Source organism: Hemiscyllium ocellatum, chromosome 8, assembly GCF_020745735.1.
Source record: "Hemiscyllium ocellatum isolate sHemOce1 chromosome 8, sHemOce1.pat.X.cur, whole genome shotgun sequence".
NCBI lineage: Eukaryota > Metazoa > Chordata > Chondrichthyes > Orectolobiformes > Hemiscylliidae > Hemiscyllium > Hemiscyllium ocellatum.
Window position 1 is genome coordinate 70,990,784 of NC_083408.1, and position 25,635 is coordinate 71,016,418.

Consider the following 25,635-nt stretch of genomic DNA (forward strand, 5'->3'; position numbering starts at 1 on the left):
AGTCATGAATTGTGCACTACAATTTTATCAGTTGTCTCTGCCTAAAGAGGAACAAAAATCAACCAAGGTTTCTGCTAACAGCCATCTATGTTTGACAAAATATTTGTGTGAATGTCGGGTGGAAATAGGATCAACATGACTCACTGTCCTCTAACGTCTCATTTACCAACACTCACTGCCAGCACCGCTGGCACTGGTCAACAGGAGTTGGTACTTTCAGGACAGGAAGTCTGAAAACATTTACTAATCTGATGATAATATTGTTTAACACTTCAGAAACACCTCAATATCAGAAATAGCTTTAGTTTTTATTTTTGTTTTGCTGAAACATTATGTGCCATTCTCACCCCTTGTTTTCTTCAAGATTTCTCATATCAGATGCAGTCAAGAAATTAAAGACCTTGAATTATTGTTGTGCAGTAAATGCCTAGCAACTGTCTGCCTATTGTTTTGCCAGCATGGATAAATATCAAAGAAAATGACAGAGTAATAACAGGAAATGGATCATCGGATTATTAATCATTGGAACACTAAATCTTCCACCTTGCTTCCATTCTGAGAGTATTCTCAATGGCCTGCTACAGTGTTACAATAAAGAAACACCACAAGCTGAATGGACTGCATCTCATCTTTCAATCTCAGAGTTCAACAGATTTCTGCAAAAAATTAAGTTCAACAATGTTAGATTATAATCTCTATCTTAGCATTTAAGGCTTTAGGCACAGTGCTGTATGTACTATATGATTCTATGAGTGGGCTATGATGAGATGTGTGGAGAAGTGTCAGTCTAGTGATGATTATCTCCAAGTTGGGAGCAACTCACTGCCTCTTTTATGTATCTGTCAAATGGAGGCAAGTTTTTTTTTGCTAGACACATACCTACCAATTAAGATGGATTATTTTGTTATCATAGAAATGTACAGCATGGAAACAGACCCTTCGGTCCAACCCATCCATGCTGACCAGATACCCCAACCCAATCTAGTCCCACCTGCCAGCACCCAGCCCACATCCCTCCAAACCCTTCCTATTCATATACCCATCCAAATGCATCTTAAGGGTTGCAATTGTACCAGCCTCCACCACATCCTCTGGCAGCTCATTCCATACACATACCACCCTCTGCGTGAAAAAGTTGCCCTGTAGGTCTCTTTCATATCTTTCCCCTCTCACCCTAAACCTATGCCCTCTAGTTCTGGACTCCCCAACCCCAGGGAAAAGACTTTGTCTATTTACCCTATCCATACCCCTCATAATTTTGTAAACCTCTATAAGGTCACCCCTCAGCCTCTGATGCTTCAGGGAAAACAGCCCCACCCTGTTCAGCCTCTCCCTATAGCTCAAATCCTCCAACCCTGGCAACATCCTTGTAAATCTTTTCTGAACCCTTCCAAGTTTCACAACATCTTTCCAATAGGAAGGAGACCAGAATTGCATGCAATATCCCAACAGTGGCCTAACCAGCCACTGTAGAGCCGCAACGTGACCTCCCAACTCCTGTACTCAATACTCTGACCAATAAAAGAAAGCATACCAGACACCTTCGTCACTATCCTAACCATCTGCGACTCCACTTTCAAGGGGCTATGAACCTGCATTCCAAGGTCTCTTTGTTCAGCAACACTCCCGAGGACCTTACCATTAAGTGTGTAAGTCCTGCTAAGATATACTTTCCTAAAATGCAGCACCTCACGTTTATCTGAATTAAACTCCATCTGCCACTTCTCAGCCCATTGGCCCATCTGGTCCAGATCCTGTTGTAATCTGAGGTAACCTTCTTTGCTATCACTACACCTCCAATTTTGGTGTCATCTGCAAACTTACTGACTGTACTTCCTATGCTTGCATCCAAATCATTTATGTAAATGACAAAAGGTAGATGACCCTGCACCGATCCTTGTGGTACTCCACTGGTCACAGGCCTCCAGTCTGAAAACAACCCTTCACCATCACCCACGGTCTTCTACCTTTGAGCCAGTTCTGTATCCAAATGTCTAGTTCTCCCTGCATTTCATGAGATCTAACCTTATTAATCAGTCGCCCATGGGGAACCTTGTCAAATGTCTTTCTGAAGTCCATATGGATCACATCTCCCGCTCTGCCCTCATCAATCCTCTTTGTTACTTCCTCAAAAAACTCCATCAAGTTTATGAGACATGATTTCCCACGCACAAAGTCATGTTGACTATCCCTAATCAGTCTTTGCCTTTCCAAATACATATACATTCTGTCCCTCAGGATTCCCTCCAACAACTTGCCCACCACGGATGTCAGGCTCACTGCTCTATACTTCTCTGGCTTGTCCTTACTACCCTTTTTAAACAGTGGTATTACGTTAGCCAACCTCCAGTCTTCCGGCACCTCACCGATGACTATTGATGATACAAATGTGTCAGCAAGAGGCCCAGCAATCACTTCTCTAGCTTCCCACAGAGTTCTAGGATGTGGGCGGCACGGTGGCACAGTGGTTAGCACTGCTGCCTCACAGCGCCTGAGACCCGGGTTCAATTCCCGACTCAGGCGACTGACTGTGTGGAGTTTGCATGTTCTCCCCATGTCTGCGTGGGTTTCCTCCGGGTGCTCCGGTTTCCTCCCACAGTCCAAAGATGTGCAGGTCAGGTGAATTGGCCATGCTAAATTGCCCGTAGTGTTAGGTAAGGGGTAATGTAGGGGTATGGGTGGGTTGCGCTTCGGCGGGTCGGTGTGGACTTGTTGGGCCGAAGGAACTGTTTCCACACTAAGTAATCTAATCTAATCTAACCTGATCAGGTCCTGGGGATTTATCCACCTTTATGCATTTCAAGACATCCAGCACTTCTTCCTCTGTAATATGGACATTTTTCAAGATGCCACCATCTATTTCCCTACATTCTTTATCCTCCATATCCTTTTCCACAGTAAATACTGATGCAAAATACTCGTTTAGTATCTCCCCCATTTTCTGCGCCTCCACACAAAGGCCGCCTTGCTGATCTTTAAGGGGCCCTATTCTCCCCCTAGTTATCCTTTTGACCTTAATGTATTTGTAAAAATTCTTTGGATTCTTCTTAATTCCATTTGCCAAAGTTATCTCATGTCTTAAATGTCTTATTAATGCCACAACTCTCATCATTAATATTCAGCTATCAATTTCACCAAATGTCGAGAATTTTAGCTATCTGATACCAGTTAAGATCTTGGCCACAATCAGCCAGCGTGTCACTCAGGGTGGTCAGAATCAGGATGCTGTCCACATAATTGGGGAGGAGACGAACGTCAAGCAGCCCACCACCTGTTTTGAATCTTTCTGCCTTATTGTGGGCTGCTTCCGTAGAAAAGCAAAAAAAAGGGACAGCTCTAAAGGGAGATGAAAGCACGTGGCACAGTGATTATTTTGGCACCAATGGGAAATTGGCCTGAGCAAGTGAATAGGCAGTGCTGAGGGTGTGCAGGGTTAATGCTGTCAGGGCTTGGAGTGGGTAAGAGAAGTTACAAAGGTGTCGCAGGCAACAGGGAGATTGGCAGAGCACGAACCTTGCTGGGAGGAGTGTACATAGCAGAGATTAAGTGTGTGAGATATAACAGATATGACTGTGGCACTTACACAGATGATGAAGTGGGGAAGGTCACTGACCTTCCTCCTACATAGTGTTTGCTATGGCCTCCTCCAAAATGCTGTGCTAACCTAGGTGGCAATCTCACACCAGGTTGACATTGTGTGGTCTCATGAGCACTTGTGCCAGTCCCATGGGGAGGGCAAGTCCAGTATCTGAACTATCCCCTTGACCAGGATCTCTTGGCTTCTGCCTGCAAAACAGCCTCCAATTTCTCCTTGCCTGCTATAATAAGGGGCAAATTTCAGGAAGCATGCAGGACAATTCTATCAGACAGTGCTTGTCCAGGTGCATAATAGACTTAAAATTAGTGCATCACCAGGGATGGTGGTCAATTCCAAAATAACAAGTGAATGTGGTAAAATGGGGCTAGAATTGGACTAGAGGTGCCCGAGGGGTGTGGTAGATTGTTAAGGAGGCAAGTTTTGTGAAGATACAGTGAGATTCAGCTCACAATCTTTCTTCATTTCTGACAAAAGGTATCAATCTCAAGTGTTAACTGTTCCTCTCTACAGAGGCTGTCTGACCTGCTGAGTAATCCCAACAATATTTTAATTTCAGGCTTCCCAGGATCTCAATTTTTCTTTGGAAACTATTGTTATACATTGCATCAACTTTGTTTTGCTTCTGAAATATAATCAATTGAAGTTGTTTCACGCAAGAACTTGTTAATTTGGTTTAGGGTTTGTGCCACAGACTGTTAGGATGGAGAATTTTTACTTGCAGTTTCGTTTAGTGGCAGTAACTGGTGTTGATCATGTAATTGAGGGAACTGCTTCCTCAGAGAGGCATAGATATCAGCTATGCATAGGTTTTCTAGCCATCTCCCAGAAGTGGTTTGCATGGCAATGCTTTCAGGCCTGCTTGCTCTCCGAGTTGAGGCTGTTTATGCAACGTTTGAAGCTAAAGCTTAGGAAGATGATTTTAGAAACAAAAATAAGTGCTGCAAAAGCTCAGGTCTGGCAGCACCTGTGAAGAGTAATCACAGTTAACGTTTCAGGTCTGGTGATCCTTCCTCAGAACTGATGGTGGTTAGAAATATGTTAGTTATATGCAGAAGATAATTGGGGGGTGGGGGAAGAACATGGAGTAAGGAGTAAGGAATAAGCGATGGGTAAGGATAGAGCCCTGAAAAAAAAAACAGATCGACAGACAAATGAGTTGGTAGCAATCTGGCTAGAAGTGTGAATAGCTGTCAGTGGAGACTGGCTAGGGCAGAATTCAGATGTTCACTTAGAAACGCACTTTACTTGCACTTCCCACAATCCAGTCCACTGTACTCACTACTCACAACGTGGTCTCCTCTACACTGAGGAAATGAAGCATAGACTGGATGACCACTTCGCACAACATCTGCCCGCAAAATAAAAAGACACCTCAGCTTCCAGTTGCCTGCCCCTTTAACACACCGCCCTGTTCCCTGGCCAACATTCTGTCTCAGGCTTGTTGCAGTGCTCAAGTGAAGCTCAGTACAACCTGGAAGGACAAAACTTCATTTTACACTTCAGGACCCTGCAGCCCTTTGGCCTCGATATCAAATTCAATAATTTTAGGGCTTGAACTCCCCTATGTCCTAGCCCCTACCCCACACACCACACCTGGTTATTCACAGTCTGCCATTACACAGTACCTATTGTTAGACACCAACAGTCTCCATTAGTAGCTATTCACCCTCCCAGCCAGATCATTATCCATTCCTCTGTCTGTCCCACTGTCCTTCTCTCTCTTTGCAACTATTTTGTTTACTCCAACCCCCTGCCTCCATCCTATCTTCTGCACATAAACTGACATTTTTCTAACTATCATTAGTTTTGAGGAAGGTTCACCGGCTCAGAAACGTTAACTCTGATTTCTCTTCACAGATGCTGCCAGACCTGCTGGGCTTTTCCAGCAATGTTTTTGTTCCTGATTCACAGCATCCACAGTTCTTTCGATTTTTAAGATGATTTTAGAAGAATTTGTCAATTACCTTATGTCAGAAAACATTTCACAGAGTTGTTTTACATTAATCATATGCAAAAGAATCATTATTAAAAGAAGTTCACACATGTCCAAAGATGGCTTCTAACAGATCATGAAGTAGTGCTGGAGTTCCCCTTCTGCAGCTGAGTGGTTTCTGTCCTTAACCATAATTTTAAAAGTGAAACTGTGATTCATTGAACTTTAGACATGCAACCTTAATACTCCCATTACTTTTTGATTGGAATAAACTCTCTCATTTGTCCTTAGATCTAATCGTGCTTCTGCACAACATTTCAAACTATTTCCCTATCAATGCCACATTTGTCATGTGAACAACAACAGAATATTGATGTGAAAGCAAAATACTGCTAATGCCGGAGATCAGAAATTAAAACAGAAAGTGCTCAAAAAACCTCAGGAGGTTCATCAACACTTGGAGGAGAAGGAGCATTCTGAAGTCACATTGGACTCAAAACATTACCTGGTGTTTGCCAGACTGAGTTTCTATAGCACTTTGTCTTTATTTTAATCATAGAATATTGGTGTTGGACCTTGTATAGTAGTTATTGCTGACAGTCATTTCACCCTTTGTAATGCATTCAGTCAATGTATTGCAGTGCATTCATTCTATGCCTTAGAATGAATCTCCTATGCTTCTGACATCAATCAGAGCCATATAATGAAACACAATTATAATAACATCAGATGTGACTACTGAAGGTCTCAGCTTCTGCAACTGCCATCAAAATGTGTAGAAAGCCTCGTAGTATGAATGCATTGATGTTAATCTGGCTGAAGTGTTTAAAGTGGTCATCTCCCTTCCCCTGAAACTTCTGGCTTTGTCTCAGCTTCCTCAGCAGGTAGATCACCTTAAACTCTGACTTCTTCACCAGATGCAGACACCAACATGAACCCTACGAATGTCATTCCTAATGTTGCAACATTTCTCTTTGGCCAATACTAACCATCATTCTCACTGCTGCCCTAACATCATTCAACATCAGTGGCTTCATAAAAGTTCTGAGCTGAAGCAAACTCTTTGGCAAGGTCAGCACTCAATGGATTATTTAGTTTCCAGCCTATGCTGTGACTATTCCAACACATTCCTGCTGAAATGGCAAATTTTGGCCTGAATATGTTGTGAACAGTGGTTATCTCCTTTGTTCTTTGATCTGGTATCCGGTTTGATTCCAGCCTTGAGTGACTGTGTGGTGTTTGCACAGTCTCCCCATGTCTGCGTGGGTTTCTACCAGGTGCTCCGGTTTCCTCCCATAATCCAAAGATGTGTAAGTTAGGTGAATTGACCATGTTAAATTGCCCATAGTGTTCAGGGATGTATAGGTTAGGTGCATTAGTTAGGGGTAAATGTAGGTAATAAGGAAGGGGAATGGGTCTGGGTGGGTTACTCTACAGAGGGTCGGTGTAGCCATACTGTTTCCAAACTGTCTGGATTCAATACAAAAAAAATCTTGGTTGTTTTGAACATTGCGTTTTGTCCAAATTCAATTCAGACAGAGGGCCTTGAATAATAAGCTTAATGTAGCAGCTTGATACTTTTGAAATATTAATGGGAAAGAAGAAAGAAGAAACTGCTATATGTAAAGACAAGGTCCAATTTCTTATTTCTGGGTGTTGTTTCATTGCTGGTGATTAGTTCTCAGACTTACTTTTTTTTCTCTTCAAATACAGCCTGCATAAATCTGTGCAAATGACTTTATTTTTGTCTCTCATGGTGATATTATCATTTCAGTACAGCCGCTGCAGGCATTGGGGTTACAAAAATAATTCAAACAGTTTGCAGAGATAAACACATGTGATTTAATATTGAAATGCAATTTGATGATCCAACACAAGTGACTGCCATTGTCTACAAGCATCATCTAAGCTACTGACTAGACTGATAAAAAGGAATCTATTAACACTTTAAAGGATTGCTTTACTGTATTCATCTACTTACTGTGTGTAATTCAATCACTGATTCATAGAATACAATGATTTCTAGTTCCAGGGAAAAAAATGCCCAGGCTATAAAGTTTAAGTAGTACAGATAAAAATGGAGTGCAGTGACTCAGAAATATATTGTCTATAATAAAAGTGCTTAATTCCTTTAATCTTGGCAAGTCAAATGCTAGGAATTTCAATAAGCAGTGACAGGAGCTAAAAGTTTGTTACACTTACAACTCACATACATGAGATTTAACACAAGAAAATAACTTCACTATGGCATGAAGAAAGAGTGGGAACCAAACAAAAGAATAATATAAAGAGAATTGAATTAACTCTTGTTATTTTGCCAGCGGAGGACAAGTGTAAAGAATAGGCTTCTGACCTTTATTCTATCAATGTTGGCTTCCATTTTTAGTTGTTCCACCATCTTTCTGGCTTGTGCTATGCCTGTTGTGTTGTTGCTAGCCATTTGATCTCTATAAAAGAGAAAACAGAATATATGTCCGCATACTTACAGAATAAGAACATTGGTAAGTAACACACAACAATTATTAAGTGGAGATTTTTAAAGTAGAAAGGAGTTACAAGTGTAGAACCACAAAGATCAGTTCCGAGGCCTCAGTTCTTCAATGTTAGGAGACTTTTTTCATATTAATTCCAAATTTTTGTTTAATTCAAGGTACTTACTCAACTTTTGTCTCTTTGCTATTTTCTTAATTAAGGTGCATGAGATGAATGGGTCAAATATTCAATGTATCAATCACTAAACAATTCAGTGTTTTTACAAAACAAACAGCTGAATTAAATGGCAAAGTACTGGGTTGGCTTTAACAGAGGGGATGACACTGATATAAGATGAAACCAAAAACAAAAATTGCTGAAGAATCTGAGAGTTAATGTTTTGAGTCCAGTGACTCCTCATCTGATGTTTTTTTGTATCCCTTCATTTTTTGTCTTTGTTTCAGATCTCCATCATCCGCACTTCTTTGTTTATTATAGGATGGTAAAGTTATTTCTTAGATGATATCAACTTTAGAAAATAACAAATTTCATATTTGTCCTTTTTCTATGAACTTGGAACTGGACTGTACTGTGCTGCAACAGTTCAAATATTTCCATAACTGCTTACTTTAAATTTATTTTTGCCACACTACTGCGTGAAAACAGGCCATTTGGCTCAACAAGTTCACACCAACCCTCCAAAGAGTGAGCCACCCAGAATCATTCCCCTATCCTGTTACCCTACATTTAGCCTGACTAATGCACCTAACTGAAATATCCCTGGACACGATGGGCAACTTAGCATGACCAATTCACTTAACTGACACATGGTTTGATTGTGGGAGGAAGCCAGAGCAGCCAGAAGAAACCCATGCACAGGGAGAATGTGCAAACTCCACGCAGGCTGGAATTGAACCTAGGTCCCTGGTGCTGTGAGGCAGCAGTCCTAACCACTGAGCCACTGTGCCACAGGATCATAGGACAGAAATTATAGTAAGTTCTGTGTCCTATGATCCTGACCCACTAGCTACCTGGACTATAATCTGGTGTTGTGTGATTTTTAATTTATACTATGAAGGTCTGTGACGTAGAACTTTTAGCGTTCTCTATTTTTGCATTGAACCTATTTTAATACGTAAGATTTGTAACCATGTACTTTGTATCAAAGATGACACCATATGTGGCGACATTGCACACATTTCACCGTACTCCATAAGACCGTGAGACATACGAACAAAATTATGCCATTCGGACCATTGCTTATGTTCTGTCATTCAATCGTGGCTGATAGGTTTTTCAACCCCATACTCCCGCTTTTGCCCCTTTGATCCCCATGGCAATCAAGAACTTATCTCTGTTTTAAATATACTCAATGACCTGATCTGCACAGCCTTCCGTGGCAATGAATTCCACGGATTCATCACTCTCTGGCTAAATAAGTTTTTCCTTATCTCCATTCTAAAGGGTCTTCCCTTTACTCTTAGGCTGTGACCTTGAGTCCTTGTCTCCTACCAATGGAAATATCTTCCCAACATTCACTTTGTCCAGACTGTTCAGTGTTCTGTAATTTTCAATCAGATCCCCCTCCCCTCATCCTTATAAACTCCAAGTATGGTCCCAGAGTGCTCAAACATTCCTTGGGTTCCAGCCTAAAATATTAATTTTCCTGCTCCTCGGATGCTGCCTAATCTGCTGTGCTTTTCCAGCAACACACGCTCAACTCTAATCTCCAGCATCTGCAGACCTCACTGTCTCCTCATTCTTGTCTGGACCACTCCATGACTAATACATCTTTCCTGAGATATGGGGCCCAAAATTGCTAACACTCTAAAAAATGTGGTCTGGCCAGATCCTTATGAAGCCTCAGAAGTACATGCTTGCTTTTATATTCTAGTCCCCTCAAGGACAGCACAGTGGCTCAGTGGTTAGCACTGACACCTCACAGCGCCAAGGATTCAGGTTTGCTTTCAGCTTCAGACCACTGTCTGTGTGGAGTTTGCACATTCTCCCCATGTCTGTGTGGGTTTCCTCTAGGTGCTCCAGTTTCCTCCCACAATCCAAAGATGTGCAGGTTAGGTGAATTAGCCATGTTAAATTGCCAATCTTCATAGTGTTCAGGGATGTATCGGTTAGGTGCATTAGTTAGGGATAAATGTAGAGTAGTAGGGGAATGGGTCTGGGTGGGTTACTCTTCGGAGGGTCAGTGTCGACTTATTGGGCCAAAGGGGCTTTTTCCACACTGTAGGGATTCTCGGATGAATGACAACATAGTATTTGCCTTCCTAACTACTGACTCAGCCTACAAGTTTGCCTTAAAAGAATCCTGGATTAGGACTCCCAAGTCCCTTTGCACTTCAGATTTCTGAATTTTCTCCCCAATTAGAAAATAGTCAATCCCTCTATTCTCCTTACAAAAGTGCACAACCTCTCACTTTCCCACATGGTAGTCCATCTGATACTTCTTTGCCCACTCTCTTAACCTGTCTAAATCTTTCTGCAGCCTGCCCACCTCCTCAATATTATCTGCTTCACTACCGAAGCTTTGTATCATCTGCAAACTTAGCCCTCAGTTCCATCATCTAGATCATTAATGCATAAAGTGAAAAGTTGTGGTCCCAACTCTGAGCTTTCCGGAACACCACTAGCTACCGGCTTCCATCCTGAGAAGGACCCTATTATTCCCACTCTCTGCTTTCTGCCAGATGCGAAGCTTCTATCCATGCTAGTACCTTGTCTCTCACACCATAGGTCTCCATCTTAGTTTACGGCCTCCTGTGCAGCACCTTGTTAAAGGCCTTCTGGAATCCAGAAAGATGTCATCCATTGGCTCTCCTTGGTCTAACCTGCTCATTACATCCTCAATACATTCTAACAGATTTGTCAGGCATGACATCCCCCTGGGGGAAACCATGCTGACTTTGCCCTATTTTACCCATTGGGGGGGGGGGGGGGAAGATTGAGAAGGGGAGTCCTTCATAGTAACCTCAGTTGGTACAGGAATTGAACTAACACTGTTGACAGCACCCTGCAACAGAAACCAGCTACCCCAAGCCAAATTTGCTTCAGTGCTGAATGGGTTTTGACTGTGACTGGACGGCCTTGATTAATAGGGAAGAGTAACTTAACAAATATTTTGTGCTGGCAAGACCACTAAAGCTAAAAAAAACCTGAAACAAAGCAAATAGTAAGTACTCTTCATTTTATTATGTCCTTGCATCACGGCTTACAGTACTGCCTGAGGTATGTTCTTCATCTAAGGCTGTTCATCACAAACTCATCTTCAAAAGTAATAAATTAAATCCTTTTATTGTCTTGGAATAGGTGATGCAATGTAAAATTAAATACATTGCATTTCATTTATATTGATAAATTTTTGCTTGAGTGTAATTTTACTTCTTGATTTGATTCTAACATGCAATACTCTAAGAATCCCTCAGAGAAACTATTTTGTGCAGCTGACTTGACCTGAAACATAAATTTAGTGCAGTGATAAGAGTTTTGGAAAATTGTTTTGGGATCTGTTGAGTCTTCTGGGTCATTTAAAACGTTAAGCATTAATCAATGTTTTTAAAAAAAAATACATCTCCAACTGTGCTCTCAAACCTTTGAGCTGGAATTTACTGAGAAAATCTGGAAGTTGTACTATGTTCTTAATGCAAGTCATCTAATATCCCATGAATTCCGAATCACCATAGGGAAAACCATTTCCGAGCTGAAGAGTGCATAAACAAGTCAAACTAACAGACCAGATCAGGAGATGTTAAGCTCCAACAAATTCTGGGCCACAAAACTTTCAAGTACCGAGCCCTGCAATAACATTTCTGCTATAAGACACACTTTTGGAATAGTCTTTTTTAACATTAAGGAATGAATGAGTAGCTTAAACAAACCTACTTCACATAAAGGGTAGTAATACTTCCCCTGGAAGACTATTCAAGCAAATACTCTGACAAATATTTGACCAGTTACAATTGAAAGTACCTTGAGCCAGAATGCTGACCATGATTCCTAAGCAGATGATAAGCCATTTCACTGGTATAAATGCCAGAACAATTCACCAATTAATGAGTGTTTAATAATAGTTAGGAATAATTGAATAGTACTGAGAAATGCATAATTTGACCTCAATTAGAAAATTGGGCTGGATTTGCCACTTGTAGATGGGAAGCAGCAATCTGGGATGTTTTGGTGTATAAAATGTGCTTCCAGTGGGAAACTGACTAAGTTAAACCCTTAAATTGGTTTCCTGTCCAATTAAATCTAGGAGAAAGGTCCGATTGGTGGTGGGTTTTATACAACAAAAGAACCACCACAGAAGTTTCCTGATGACATTAGAGAATGCACATGTGCCAATGACTGCCACTGTACCACAGGACCCGAAGATGGCACAGGTGCAATCACAGTACAGGTTAAAATCATATTATTGTCCCCATGATATACATGCAGTTTCCAATGTGCGCAAGCACATAGAGATCAATCTGCAATGATGCACAATGAAGCAGAAGTAGTCACAAGCAACTTTAAAAATGACACCTGCAGGCCACAAACCAAAGGTAATACAAGATCTCATACCCGATCTGATTCCGTCTCAACGTGAACTGGAAGTATTTGCTAACATGCTCTTGTGTGCACCAATGCTTGTGGTGAGGGAGGAGAGTTGTAACAGAGATCATAATCAGAAGAGGTTGAACTCAATGAAGAGTTCTGGAGGCTGTAACATGCCAAAGCAGAAAATAAAGGTATATAAACCCTCCAGCTGGCTTGAATTTCAATAGAACAGAGTAGCAGGCCCAAGAAGGAAATGTAAGCATGGGAGCAAGATGCTTTATTGAAGTGGTAACAATTGGAAAGTCCAGGTCATTCTTACAAACAGAGCAGACGTGTCCCACAAAGTGAACACCCAGTCCATGTTTAATTTCACCTATGTCAATAAAAGGAAGCCATCAGACTAGAAGCATCAAAGGAGAATGTATAGTCCAAAGACTAAAGCCAGGTTAGTTTGAAAATGATGAGCAAAGAAAACCTATCTTTGTCAAGAAATCCAAGAGACCATTTTTGACTCTAATAACAGTTTCAGTAGCTGAGGTAGAAACCATTAGAGAGATAAAAATACAAAGTTCTGGGGAAAATGGGCACAAATTGGAAAGACAAAAACACAATTCAAGGACGTTTGCAAGGAAAAAGAGTTGCAGATAGGATGGTAGTGGGTTAAGGGGTGTTTTTTGTGGAGGGGGCTTGATGACAGCAGACTTAAAAGGAAAAACACCCCACAGAGAGAACCATTAAAAATATCAGTGAACATGGGGATCAACAGGGGAAGTTGAATGGACAGCAATTTAGCAGGAGTAGGCTTGAGGAAGTAGGAAGTGAAATAAAATGAGCTCGTAGCAGTAATGAGAGCACAGCAAGGAGAAACTGCAGAGAAATTAGAAAAGTTGAGAGTTTAGGTTGAAAGCAGATGACAGCCCAAGAGGAAATTTAACTCATTGGACGAGTGCAAAGGAGGGACGTGCAGAGGAAGTGAAACAGATGGTGTCAATCTCAGGAATAAAGAAATCCATCAACTCCTCACATTTGTTGGAGGGGAGGGTGGAAAGGACAGGGGACAGGCTTTTAAAATGAAAGCTCACAGCACAGAAAAAGTCTGTGGTGGCCTTTCCATTCCAGGGACAATTCTGGAATAGTGAAAAGTCCTGTAGTCAAGAACCAGATCCTGCTATCTTTTATGTGGCCCAAACAAATCTGACAGTAGATGGGCTATTCAAGCTGTCTACTTCCCTTGTAGAATTAAGTGAACAGAAAGGATAACCAGACCAGAATGAATTGCCGGGGTGAAAGTTAATATTAATTTCCTGAGGGATGAGTAGGATAAATCCCCAGGACCTGATTAGGTGCACTCGAGAACTCTGTGGGAATCTAAGAAAGTGATTGCTGGTACCCTTGCTGAGATATTTATGTCATCGATAGTCACAGGTGAAGTGCCAGAAGACTGGAGATTTGCTAACATGGTGCCACTATTTAAGAAGAGTAGTAAGGAAAAGCCAGGGAAGTATAGACTGGTGTGCCCGATATCGATGGTGAGCAAGTTGTTGGAGGGAATCCTGAGGGATAGGGTTTACATGTATTTGGAAAGGCAAAGACTGATTAGGGATGGTCAACAAGGCGGTGTGTGGGGGAAAAAACAAAGTAAAAACAATGACTGCAGATGCTGGAAACCAGATTCTGGATTAGTGGTGCTGGAAGAGCACAGCAGTTCAGGCAGCATCCAAAGTGCAGCGATATCGATATTTCGGGAAAAGCCCTTCATCAGGAGTAAAAGGTAGAGAGCCTGAAGCGTGGAGAGATAAGCTAGAGGAGTATGGGGGTGGGGAGAAAGTAGCATAGAGTACAACAGGTGAGTGGGGGAGGGGATGAAGGTGATAGGTCAGGAAGGAGAGGGTGGAGTGGATAGGTGGAAAAGGAGATAGGCAGGTTGGACAAGTCATAGGGACAGTGCTGAGCTGGAAGTTTGGAGCTAGGGTGAGGTGGGGGAAGGGAAAATGAGGAAACTGTTGAAGTCCACATTGATGCCCTGGGGTTGAAGAGTTCCGAGGCGGAATATGAGGCGTTCTTCCTCCAGGCGTCTGGTGGTGAGGGAGCGGTGGTGAAGGAGGCCCAGGACATCCATATCCTCGGCAGAGTGGGAGGGGGAGTTGAAATGTTGGGCCATGGGGTGATGTGGTTGATTGGTGCGGGTGTCCCGGAGATGTTCCCTAAAGCGCTCTGCTAGGAGGCGCCCAGTCGCCCCAATGTAGAGGAGACCGCATCGGGAGCAACGGATTCAATAAATGATATTAGTGGATGTGCAGGTAAAACTTTGATGGATGTGGAAGGCTCCTTTAGGGCCTTGGTTAGAGGTGAGGGAGGAGGAGTGTGGGCGCAGGTTTTACAGTTCCTGCGGTGGCAGGGGAAGGTGCCAGGATGGGAGGGTGAGTTGTAGGGGGGCGTGGACCTGACCAGGTAGCCACGGAGGGAACAGTCTTTGCGGAAGGCAGAAAGGGGTGGGGAGGGGAATATATCCCTGGTGGTGGGGTCTTTTTGGAGGTGGCGGAAATGTCAGTGGATGATTTGGTTTATGCGGAGGTTGGTAGGGTGGAAGGTGAGCATCAAGGGCGTTCTGTCCTTGTTACGGTTGGAGGGGTGGGGTCTGAGGGCGGAGGTGCGGGATGTGGACGAGATGCGTTGGAGGGCATCTTTAACCACGTGGGAAGGGAAATTGCAGTCTCTAAAGAAGGAGGCCATCTGGTGTGTTCTATGGTGGAACTGGTCCTCCTGGGGGCAGATACAGCAGAGGCGGAGGAATTCGGAATACGGGATAGCATTTTTGCAAGTAGGGTGGGAAGAGGTGTAATCCAAGTAGCTGTGGGAGTCAATGGGTTTGTAAAAAATGTCAGTGTCAAGTCGGTCGTCATTAATGGAGATGGAGAGGTGCAGGAAGGGGGGGGTGTCAGAGATGGTCCAGGTAAATTTAAGGTCAGGGTGGAATGCGTTAGTGTAGTTGATGAATTGCTCAACCTCCTCGCAGGAGCACGAGGTGGCGCCAATGCAGTCATCAATGGAGCGGAGGAAGAGGTGGGGAGTGGTGCCAGTGTAATTACGGAAGATCAACTTTTCTACATGCCAACAAAGAGACAGGACAGGCATAGCTGGGACCCATACGTGTGCCCATGGCTACCCCTGGAGGAAGTGAGAGGATTCGAAAGAGAAATTGGTAAGGGCGAGGACCAGTTCGGCCAAACGAATGAGAGTGTCCGTGGAAGGGTATTGTTGAGGACATCAGGAGAGGAAATAACGGAGGGCTTGGAGGCCCAGGTCATTGCAGATGGAGTATAGAGGGATTGGATATCCATGGTGAAGATGAGGCGTTTGGCGCCGGAGCAACGGAAGTCTTGAAGGAGGTGGAGGGCGTGGGTAGTGCCTCGAACGTATGTGGGGAGTTCCTGGACTAGGGGGAATAGGACAGTGTCGAGGTAGGTAGAGATGAGTTCAGTGGGGCAGGAGCATGCTGAGACAATGGGTCGGGTAGTCAGGATTGTGGATCTTGGGAAGGAGGACAACCGGGCAGTGCGGGGTTCCTGGACTATGAGGTTGGAAGCTGTGGGTGGGAGATCACCTGAGGTGATGAGGTTCTGTATGGTCTGGGAGATGGTTTGGTGATTGGGGGTGGGGTCATGGTCGAGGGGGCAGTAGGAAGAGGTGTCCTTGAGTTGGCGTTTGGCTTCAGCGGTGCAGAGGTCAGTGCGCCAGACTACCACTGTTCCCCTTTTATCCGCTGACTTGGTGGTGAGGTTGGGATTGGAGCAGAGGGATTGGAGGGCTGCCCGTTGCGAGGGTGAGGGGTTGGAGTGGGGAGGGGGGTAGACAGATTGAGGCTGTTAATGTCCCGGCGACAATTGGAAATGAAGAGGTCGAGGATGGGTAATACGCCAGCGCGGGGTGTCCAGGTGGATGCAGTGTGTTGGAGGTGGGCAAAGGGGTCCTCAGAAGGTGGGTGGGAATCCTGATTGTGAAAGTAAGCTCGGAGGCGGAGGCGACGGAAGAATTGTTCGACGTCACGGCGTGTCTTAAGTTCATTGATGCGTGGACGGAGGGGGATGAAGGTGAGTCCTTTGCTGAGGACTGATCGTTCGTCCTCAGTAAGGGGGAGGTCTGCAGGGATGGGAGCCGAGATCTGGTATGGGTGTGGAGCTGGGAGTGGGGGCGGAACCTGTAACTGGAGTGGGTGTGGAGGTGGAGGGAATGGCGGTGGAGTCATGAGCACGGGTAGTGTTCCCCCTGAGGTTCTGGGGTGGGGGGGGGGTGTGGGGATAGTGACAGTGGGGTCTGTGGGGGGGCGTATCAGCAGAACGCAGGTGAGTGGCGCTGGCGGGGGGCGGAAGTGGTGACAACCATGGCAGTAGGGGTGGCGAAAGTCACTGAGAATGTGGCATCAGCGATGATGTGAAGGACGGAAGTGATGTCACGTGTGATGCATGAGGAATTGTGAGAGGTGGAAGTGGTTGTGGGAGTGGCCATGATGGAGGCGGAAGTGACATCATTGATCAGCGTGAGGGTGGCAGCTGCATCAGCCGCATGGCTAATGGCATCTGAGTAGTTTCCGAGGCCAGGGGAATCTTCTGGAATGTTTGAGGAGTGCTGGTTATGGAGGTGAACCAGGGGAAATTGTGTCTCTCAAACTTTTCAGTTTTTTGAAGTAGTAATGAGAGGATTGATCAGAGCAGAGTGGTGCACGTGATCCATATGGACTTAAGTTAGCTATTCAACACGATTCCTAATGGTAGACTGCTTAGTAAGGTTAGATCACATTTGGAAACAGAATTGGCTCAAAAGGTAGAAGACAGAGGGCAGTGGTGGAGGATGTCTTTCAGACTGGAGGCCTGTGACCAGTGGAGTGCCACAAGGATTGGTGCTGGGTCCTGCTTTTTGTCATCAATATAAAACGATTTGGATGTAAACATCGGAAGCATAGTTAGTAAGTTTGTAGAGGACACCAAAATTGGACGTGTAGTGGACAGTGAAGGAGGTTACCTCAGATTACAACGGGACTTTGAACAGATGGGTTAATGGGTACAAGGAGTGCCAGATGAAACTTAATTTAGATAAATGTGAGGTGCTGTATTTCAAAAAGGCAAATCAGACAGGACTTATAGAATTAAAGTTAAGACTCTGGGGAGTGTTGTTGAACAACGAGACCTTGGAGTGCAGGTTCATAGTTCCTTGAAAATGGAGTCGCAAGTAGACAGGATAATGAAAAAGGTGTTTGGTATGCTTTCCTTTACAGTTCAGAGCATTGAGTATACAAGTTGGGAGGTCATGTTGCGGCTGTACAGGACATTAGTTAGGCCACTTCTGGAATATTGTGTGCAATTCTGGTCTCCTTCCTATCAGGAGGATGTTGTGAAACTTGAAAAGTTTCAGAAAGTTTTACAAGGATGTTGCGAGGATTGGAGTGTTTGAGCTATACAGAGCAACTGAATAGGCTGGGGCTGTTTTCCCTGGAGTGTCAGAGGCTGAGGACTGACCTTATAGAGGTTTATAAAATCATGAGGGGCACAGATAGAGTAAATAGACAAGGTTGTTTCCATGGGTTTGGGGGGGGGGGGCGGTCCAGAACTAGAGGGCATAGGTTTAGGGTGAGGGGGAAAGATTTAAAAAGTACCTAAGGGGCAACTTTTTCCATGTGGAGAGTGGTGAGTGTATGGAATGAGCTGCCAGGGGAAGTGGTGAAGGCTGGTACAATTACAATATTTAGAAGGCATCTGCATGGGTATATGAATAAGAAGGGTTTGGAGGGATATGGGCCAAATGCCAGCAAATGGGACATCTGGTTGGCACAGACAAGTTGGACCGAGGGGTCTGAATCCGTGCTATACAGCTCTATGACTCTAAACATGGAGGTAAGGGTGTGGTTGAATAAGTTATGATTAAAAGCGAGATAGTTAGGATTCTGGGAATGGATTTTCCCAGAGATGGACACAGGAAGATTGTGGAAGGGGAATTGGGCAGGAACATCATAAATGGAATTGCTCATTTACCCATGTTTGGTCATAAGCTCTGTTTGTTTTATTATTCCCAACATCCATAGAGTTACTTGGTTCCTGTTTTTTTTTTGAACTTTAAGAAACAACTGACCTCTTATTCTCATTACACCATGTGCAGCTGTTTCCTCCCTAGCCCCTGATGAATTGCTGCTGTATCACTGTGTAGGATATTTATGTAAATGATTCTTTTCTAATTGACCAACATTTTTTTTTCATTTATGGGACGTGTGTGTCACTGGCTAGGCCAGCATTTATTGGCAATCCCTAGTTGCCCTTGAGAAGATGGTGGTGAGCTGTCTTCTTGAACTACTGCAGTCCACCTACTGTGGGTTGACTCACAATGCCATTTGGGAGGGAATTCCAGGATTTTGACCCAGTGACAGGTCAGGATGGTGCATGGCTTAGAGGGAACTTGAAGGTGGTGCTATTCTATGTATCTGCTGCCCTTGCCTTTCTGGATGGAAGTGGTCATGGGTTTGCAAGGTGCTGTCTGAGGATCTTTGGTGAATTTCTGCAGTGCATCTTGTAGATAGTTCACACTGCTGGTACTGAATGTTGGTGGTGGAGGGCGTGGATGCTTGTGTGTGTGGTGCCAATCATATTTTTTGTACTGGATGGTGTCAAGTTTTTTGATTGTTGTTGGAGCTGCACTCATCCAGCCAAGTGGGGAGTATTGAATCACACTCCTGACTTGTGCCTCGTAGACGGTGGACAGGCTTTGAGGAATTGGGACGTGAGTTACTTGCCACAGTATTCCTAGCCTCTGATCTGCTCTTGTAACGATTGTATTTATATGGTGACTCCAAGAAATACTGTGCAACAATAAACTATTCTTCCTCCTCCTCTCTGCCTTGGCTGCAGCCATTGGCATAGTTGACCACTTTGGCTTGCTCCAGTGTCTCTTTTCCATCACACAGCTGCATGGAATTAACCACTCTTTGTTCATTCTTATCTCCTGAACCGAACTCAGAAGCACCCACAGGGACTTCAATTCCCATTCAAGTTCTGTTATGTCTGATGGTCCCAAACGATTTATCCCTGGCTTCCTCCTATTTCTCATCTGCATTTGGCCAACTGGCGACATCACCAGTTTCCAGAGGTATAATAATGACAGCCCTGCTCTGCCACACCACCATTTCTCTCAACTCCTCCACTGACTGCATTTCATTTGGTACTGCTTGTCTAACATCGAGTATTAAGTGAACAGAAATTTCCTCAAAGGGTGAAGCTATTGTCTTCAGTTTTCACTTCAAACTCTATTCTTTAGCTGCTGAATTGATTTTTTTCCCTGGCACTTTCTGAGGCAGAATCTTACAGTTCACAATCTGGGTGATGCATTTGACCCTGACAGATGCTTCCAACCACATATTTGTGCCATAAATCAAGGCCACCTATTTTTAGCCGCATAGCATCTGACTCTGTAGCCACCTAGCTCATCTTTGGCTGAAACACTCATCCATGCCTTTGTTATCTCTAGCTTTGACTGTCCCAATGCAATCCAAATCAACTTTGCACATTCCATCCTCTGTAAACTTGAGGTCATCCAAATCTCTGTTGGCCATTTCTTAACTCACACCAAGTCCTGTTCATCCATCACTTCTATACTTGCTGACACTAGGTTGGCTCCTAGTTAAGCAACAACATAATTTTAAAGTTCTTATCTATATTTTCATGGCCTTCGTGACCTTGCCCCTTCGTATCACCTTAAATACTTCAATTCCACAATTCTGAGACATTCAGTCTGGCCTCTTGAGCATTCCAATATTAAATGCTTCATCATTAGTAACTATTCCAAGGTCCTACATGTGGAATTCCCTCCTTAAAGTTCACTGCCTTTCTGTCCCCCTTTATGACATTCCCTGACACCAAACTCTTGACCAAAGTTTTTGGTTACATATCTTCTTATGGAACTCAGTGACAATTTTATTTGGAAACATCCCTACGAAATGCATTGAGATGTTCTGCTGTATTAAAGGTACTACTTCAATGCAAGTTATTGTTGGCACTATCCTCTCTAGGTAACCGCTAGGGCAAGCTTCTTGCAGTAAAATTGAAGCAGACTGATTCGACTGAGGAGCAGAGGAAATCTTTATCCATTACAAAATCTAATGAAGAAGTGCAAGCAAATATTTCATTTGTTAGCTTCCACGCCTTGCTGCACAAGACTTCTGGAACCAAATCAGAACAGAAAACATTTACTTTATGTAATTACTGCAGCATTTAGAAGATGGATCAGATCAGCTTCCTCGACAATTTAGATCATTGGTCAGGGTGCCAGATTAAAAGGCACAAATGGTTATATTGCAGTGGTGCTCAAGGACAGGGAAGAACAGATGTGAGCTAAGTCCTGTGTATTTTCTTTGTTTCATAGAGATTAAACAATGATATAACTATTTAAATTGAAACTGACACCCATTACTACAAAACTGTTGCACTGTTAAACTAATGTGCACATTTGCATGAACAGGATGTTGAGGTTTTCTTGTTGATTTTACAGGTGCTGAAAAAAACCTAATAGTTTCTTAGTGAGACATTCAAACACTCAGCAAGTAGATAAAAGAATATTACAAGCCCAACAGTAACTTGGCTCATAAAAAAGCTGACATAGGAACAGAATTGTTTAAGGTACAGCACTCAATAAGACACTTCAGTTCTCTCACCTCTTCTAGCTTTGTGAAAATGTAGATTATCTATTTCGCCTCATTTCTCTGCTCCTTCCCTGCATCCTTTATTTTATCCATTCAAAAAACATATTATTGTGTATTCGGCCTTTACCGTTACAGGGTGTTCCACACCCTAAAATGCTCTGATCATAAACGTTTCTTCTGATCTTTCCTCTTTATTAGTGATTGTGTTAATTTTGAGTCCTGTAAGTACCACCTCCCTGATCCCAGGAAATAGCATTTCCCTATTTAAGTTGTTGATATTAATATATTAAGAGCTATATCAAATGTTTTCTCCCATTTTCGGTTTTGCAAAAAAGCCTCTCATTTTTCTCCACAGCCAAAGCTACTTTCTCATCCAGGATGCCCAAGTAATCTTACTTACTAAGCTGCCAGTTTATTGCCAATCATAAATTGTAGTAAGTGTTATTTTCTAAGGAAGGACCAGTATTGTGTTTCTCACAGTGTATTATTATACCACTAAGAAACAGAAATTTGAACAGAAATTACGGTAAAGAATCATATCTTGATAAAACTAGAAGATTATTTCAGTATACTGTACTTAGGAGTGGAGAGAGAATTAGAAGGTATTGAGAGGAGGAGATAAAGATGGTAAAACCAGAAGAACAGAAGTACACCATTCAGTCTTCAAGCCTGATCCACCATTAAATAGGATCATGGATGATTAGACATTCCTCACATCCACTTTCCTGCATTTCCCTGTAACCCTCGATTCATTTACTGATCAAGAATCTGTCTCAACCTTAAATATTACACAAAGGCTCTACTCCCACAGCCTGCTGTGGCAAGGAATTTCAAGACTCTCAAGCCTTATAGTGAAGAAATTCCTCTACGATGCACAAGAGGCTGCTGCATAAGATGAAGATGCATGGTGTTAGAGGTGAAGTATTAGTATGAATGCCATTAGGGAAGGAAATCCTGAACTTTGATTCAGCAACAGTGAAGGAATGGAGATATATTTCCAAACTTGCAGGGGAACTTGCCTGTCCACCTTTGTGTTGCATAGAAAAAATAGTGCAAATCACTTCCTTCAGAAACTATATGTTACAGGTGCCCAATTTGAAAAAGAACCCCTCATCCTTTCCTCCTCATTCCCTGCTTCCTGGACATGAGCTAATTCTCTATCCAGATAAATATACTACCTCCAACAAGTGGGAGCCTGTGGGGACATCCGTCCAGAAGGATCCGACCAGGTACCGATTACAGCACCCATATAATCATTAACATTTGTGTTGATACCAGACCTCCAAAAATGAAGACAGTTACATCTATAAAGTGTATCAGAGAAGGGAAAGATTTGCAAATTATCCAACAGTTCCATCCCTGCCAGCTTAACTCTATGGTTAACATTTAACCCTGTTTCTATCGTCATACCTAAGCTCTATGTGGTTAACATACTGTTAACTGTAACTGCCTGATTTTAATACATTAAAAGGAACAAAGTGTAGACAAATTACTAGCAGAGGACTCTGTTGTTGCCAACATCTTTGCCTGATTTTAAAGAGAGGATAAACCCTCACCATTGACCATCCAAAAGGAGGACTTCAAAAGCCTTTCTGAAATTCTAGCAATTTCTTAAGTATTTCTTCAAGCCACACACTATGAAGAGAAGCACTTCCAACAGTACTAGCTATTCCTGGCAATGGTTATCATCTAAAGGAACTACTCAGAATGGTAAATATAAATATAGTTATTTAACTGAAAAGTTTTAATCACTTTGGTTTGGCCTCATTAATTTGTTTAGTGAGTCTCCTGTATTTTGTTCTAACGTGCAAAGCAAAAAGATTTCCTGCTGACTTGTGCAATATTGAAAGCTCTGCGTCAGCTCTTTCCAGTACTGTTATGCTTGTGTTTTACTCAATTCATTATCCCCGAGTTGTTTATGACCTTCTTAGTTCAGCTACATGTAAAACATTGCATTATGAACAATACTTCTACCATTAAATGACATATAAAAATATTAAAAATTATTCAATATATTCAGCAATGGTAATCAAATGCACTTCAGAATAAAATCAGCCCTAAATTGGAAATGAAATTCAAGAAGGGTGTAGTCAGTTGAAATCTGCTTGAAGTGTAAATTTAGTCAGCTGAATCCAAATTGGATTTGCAACATATTTGCAAGTGAACTAAGGGATCACAGCACACTTTCATTCATTACTGAGACTTCTTTTACCAATGTAGCCTCACTGGGCAGTAATTCTCATTAAAAAGCTCAAACAAGAAACAGAAAAAATCCAAGCACAATTTAAGAGACTTCATCTACTAAAATCAGATGATTTCTGGTTAATCTCTCTGATACAGATGTACAAATTCTGTAGATCAGAAAGTTAAGCATACCACTCTGTTAAAGCATAATCATTTCTGTAAGTGTGGATCATTTCAACTGTTTGTTTGATAACACACTCAACCAAAGCTTATTCTTTCCATAGAACTAAATGTCTATAACGTTTTCCATACTGAGAAGAAAATAAAATGTACCTAAATACTCAATGTGGTATTATGTTCTCTCTGAGGGCTTGGGTTTCTTTGTGATCCGTTTTTAGTTTCCTCTTCTTCTGACAGCTAGTTCAATATAACCTAAAGCAGATCAATAGAGGCCAGTTATTGCATGGAATTTAAGCAGTATGAAAATAAAGCTCATTTGCAAGCAGGAAACAAAAGTACAAAACAGCCTTAGATTTGGCAATAATTTTCAAACTTTTAGTCTCTGTTTCAGGTTTGTGCTTCCTCTGCTGCACCCAGTATTGTTCCTTAATTCATAGAATCACAGAATCCCTACAGCGTGGAAGCAGGCCATTAGGCCCAGAAAGTCCACACTGACCCTCCAAAAAGCATCCCACTTAGACCCACCCTCCTACCCTCTCCATGTAACCCTGCATTTTCATGGCTAATCCACCTGGCCTGCACATCCCTAGATGTTATGGGCAAGTTAAAATGGTCAAGCCACATAACCTGTATATCTTTACACTGTGGGGGGGGAAACTGGGGCCCCTAAAGGAAACCCACACAGGCATGGGGAGAATGTGCAAACTCCACACAGACAGTTGCCCGAGGATGATTATTGTCTATTAATTGTCTAATAGGAGTTATATATAAATAGCCAGAATAACACTTTTTCTCCTCCATTACAGCGGAGGGTCCACTGTATTTATTCAATAAATATTTGCAAAATTAGTTCAAAATGATATTGGTTCGTGATTAAAACAGCTGATGCCGGATCTCTTCAAAAATCAGGCTAGATGAAACCTGGCACTTCCAAAATGCAGGGAAATTGGGGGGGGGGGGGGGGGGGGGGTTGTATGTGTGAGCCAGTCTTTGGAAGGTAGATGCAGACTTAATGGGCCAAATGGCCTCTTTCTGTACTGTAGGGATTTTATGAAAACACTTCTTGAATTGACAGACTATTGTTAATCTGCAATATCATCATATTTGGAGGTGTCCGGCATAACGTAACTTTGTCATATAACACTCATGTCAAGCTCTTTTCCACATCACCTTTTAATACAGATAACATTACAAATTATATGCAAATTATGTGAATTGCTTATGAAAGCCAACAAGCCAACAGTAGGGCAGAGCTTCCATTGTGTACGCACCCAAGAAATGGGCGTCCCCTCAAATATGGCAATGCTGGAGTTTTGAGCAGTGATTAGAGTTTCAAATGTTGATATGCTCACTGTACATCTGGTAGGACGATTCAACATTTTTTAAAAACAAAGTACTTAAGACAGAAGCAAAAGCTTAGTTTGTATAAGCTGCACTTTTAATATCTGTCCAGAGGGCACTTCAGAGGACCCTATGTAAGCAGACAATAGTCAGATTCATAGAGATGTACAACACAGAAAGAGACCCTTTGGTCCAATGTGTCCATGCCAATCAGATATCCTAAATTAATCTAGTCCCATTTGCCAGCACTTGGACCATAGCCCTCTAAATTTTTCATATTCATACACCCATTCAAATGGGTAAAAATGCTATAATTGTACCAGCCTCAACCACTTTCTCCGTCAGCTCATTCCACTCACACACACCATTGTTTACATGAAATATTTGCCCCTTAGCTCCCTTTTAAATCTTTGCTCTCTCAGCCTAAACTTATACACTTGTTCTGGATTCCCCCAACCTAGGGAAAAGACCTTGTCTATTTACTCTATCCATGCCCTGCATGATTTCATAAGGTCACCCGTCAGCCTCCAGGAAAAATAGCCTCAGCCTATTCAGCCTCTCCCTATAGCTCAAGCCCTCCTCCTGAGTTAGAATATATATTTTTAAAAAGCATTATTTACAGGTAGCTTTAAATGAGTCAATTTTACAAGTTACATAGTGCAATTTAAAGCATTCTACAGTAGTTAATATGTAATCAGA

The 25,635-nt window shown here is 42.6% G+C and overlaps 1 protein-coding gene across 6 annotated transcripts in view; it reads right to left on the minus strand.

Annotated features, from left to right (window-relative positions):
- Nucleotides 1-25,635, minus strand: part of LOC132818304 (guanine nucleotide-binding protein G(I)/G(S)/G(O) subunit gamma-2) — an 83,876-nt gene that overhangs the window by 7,818 nt on the left and 50,423 nt on the right. For 5 of the 6 annotated variants that reach the window (XM_060829176.1, XM_060829172.1, XM_060829174.1 and 2 more), the window contains 2 exons: nucleotides 23,749-23,847; nucleotides 7,885-7,978 (listed from right to left, as the gene is read on the minus strand). In XM_060829176.1, coding sequence (XP_060685159.1) covers nucleotides 7,885-7,971 — 87 coding nt within the window. In that variant the 5' untranslated portion in view covers nucleotides 7,972-7,978; nucleotides 23,749-23,847. The remainder of the gene's footprint in view (nucleotides 1-7,884; nucleotides 7,979-23,748; nucleotides 23,848-25,635) is intronic. The other variant, XM_060829179.1, reaches the window with a different exon arrangement.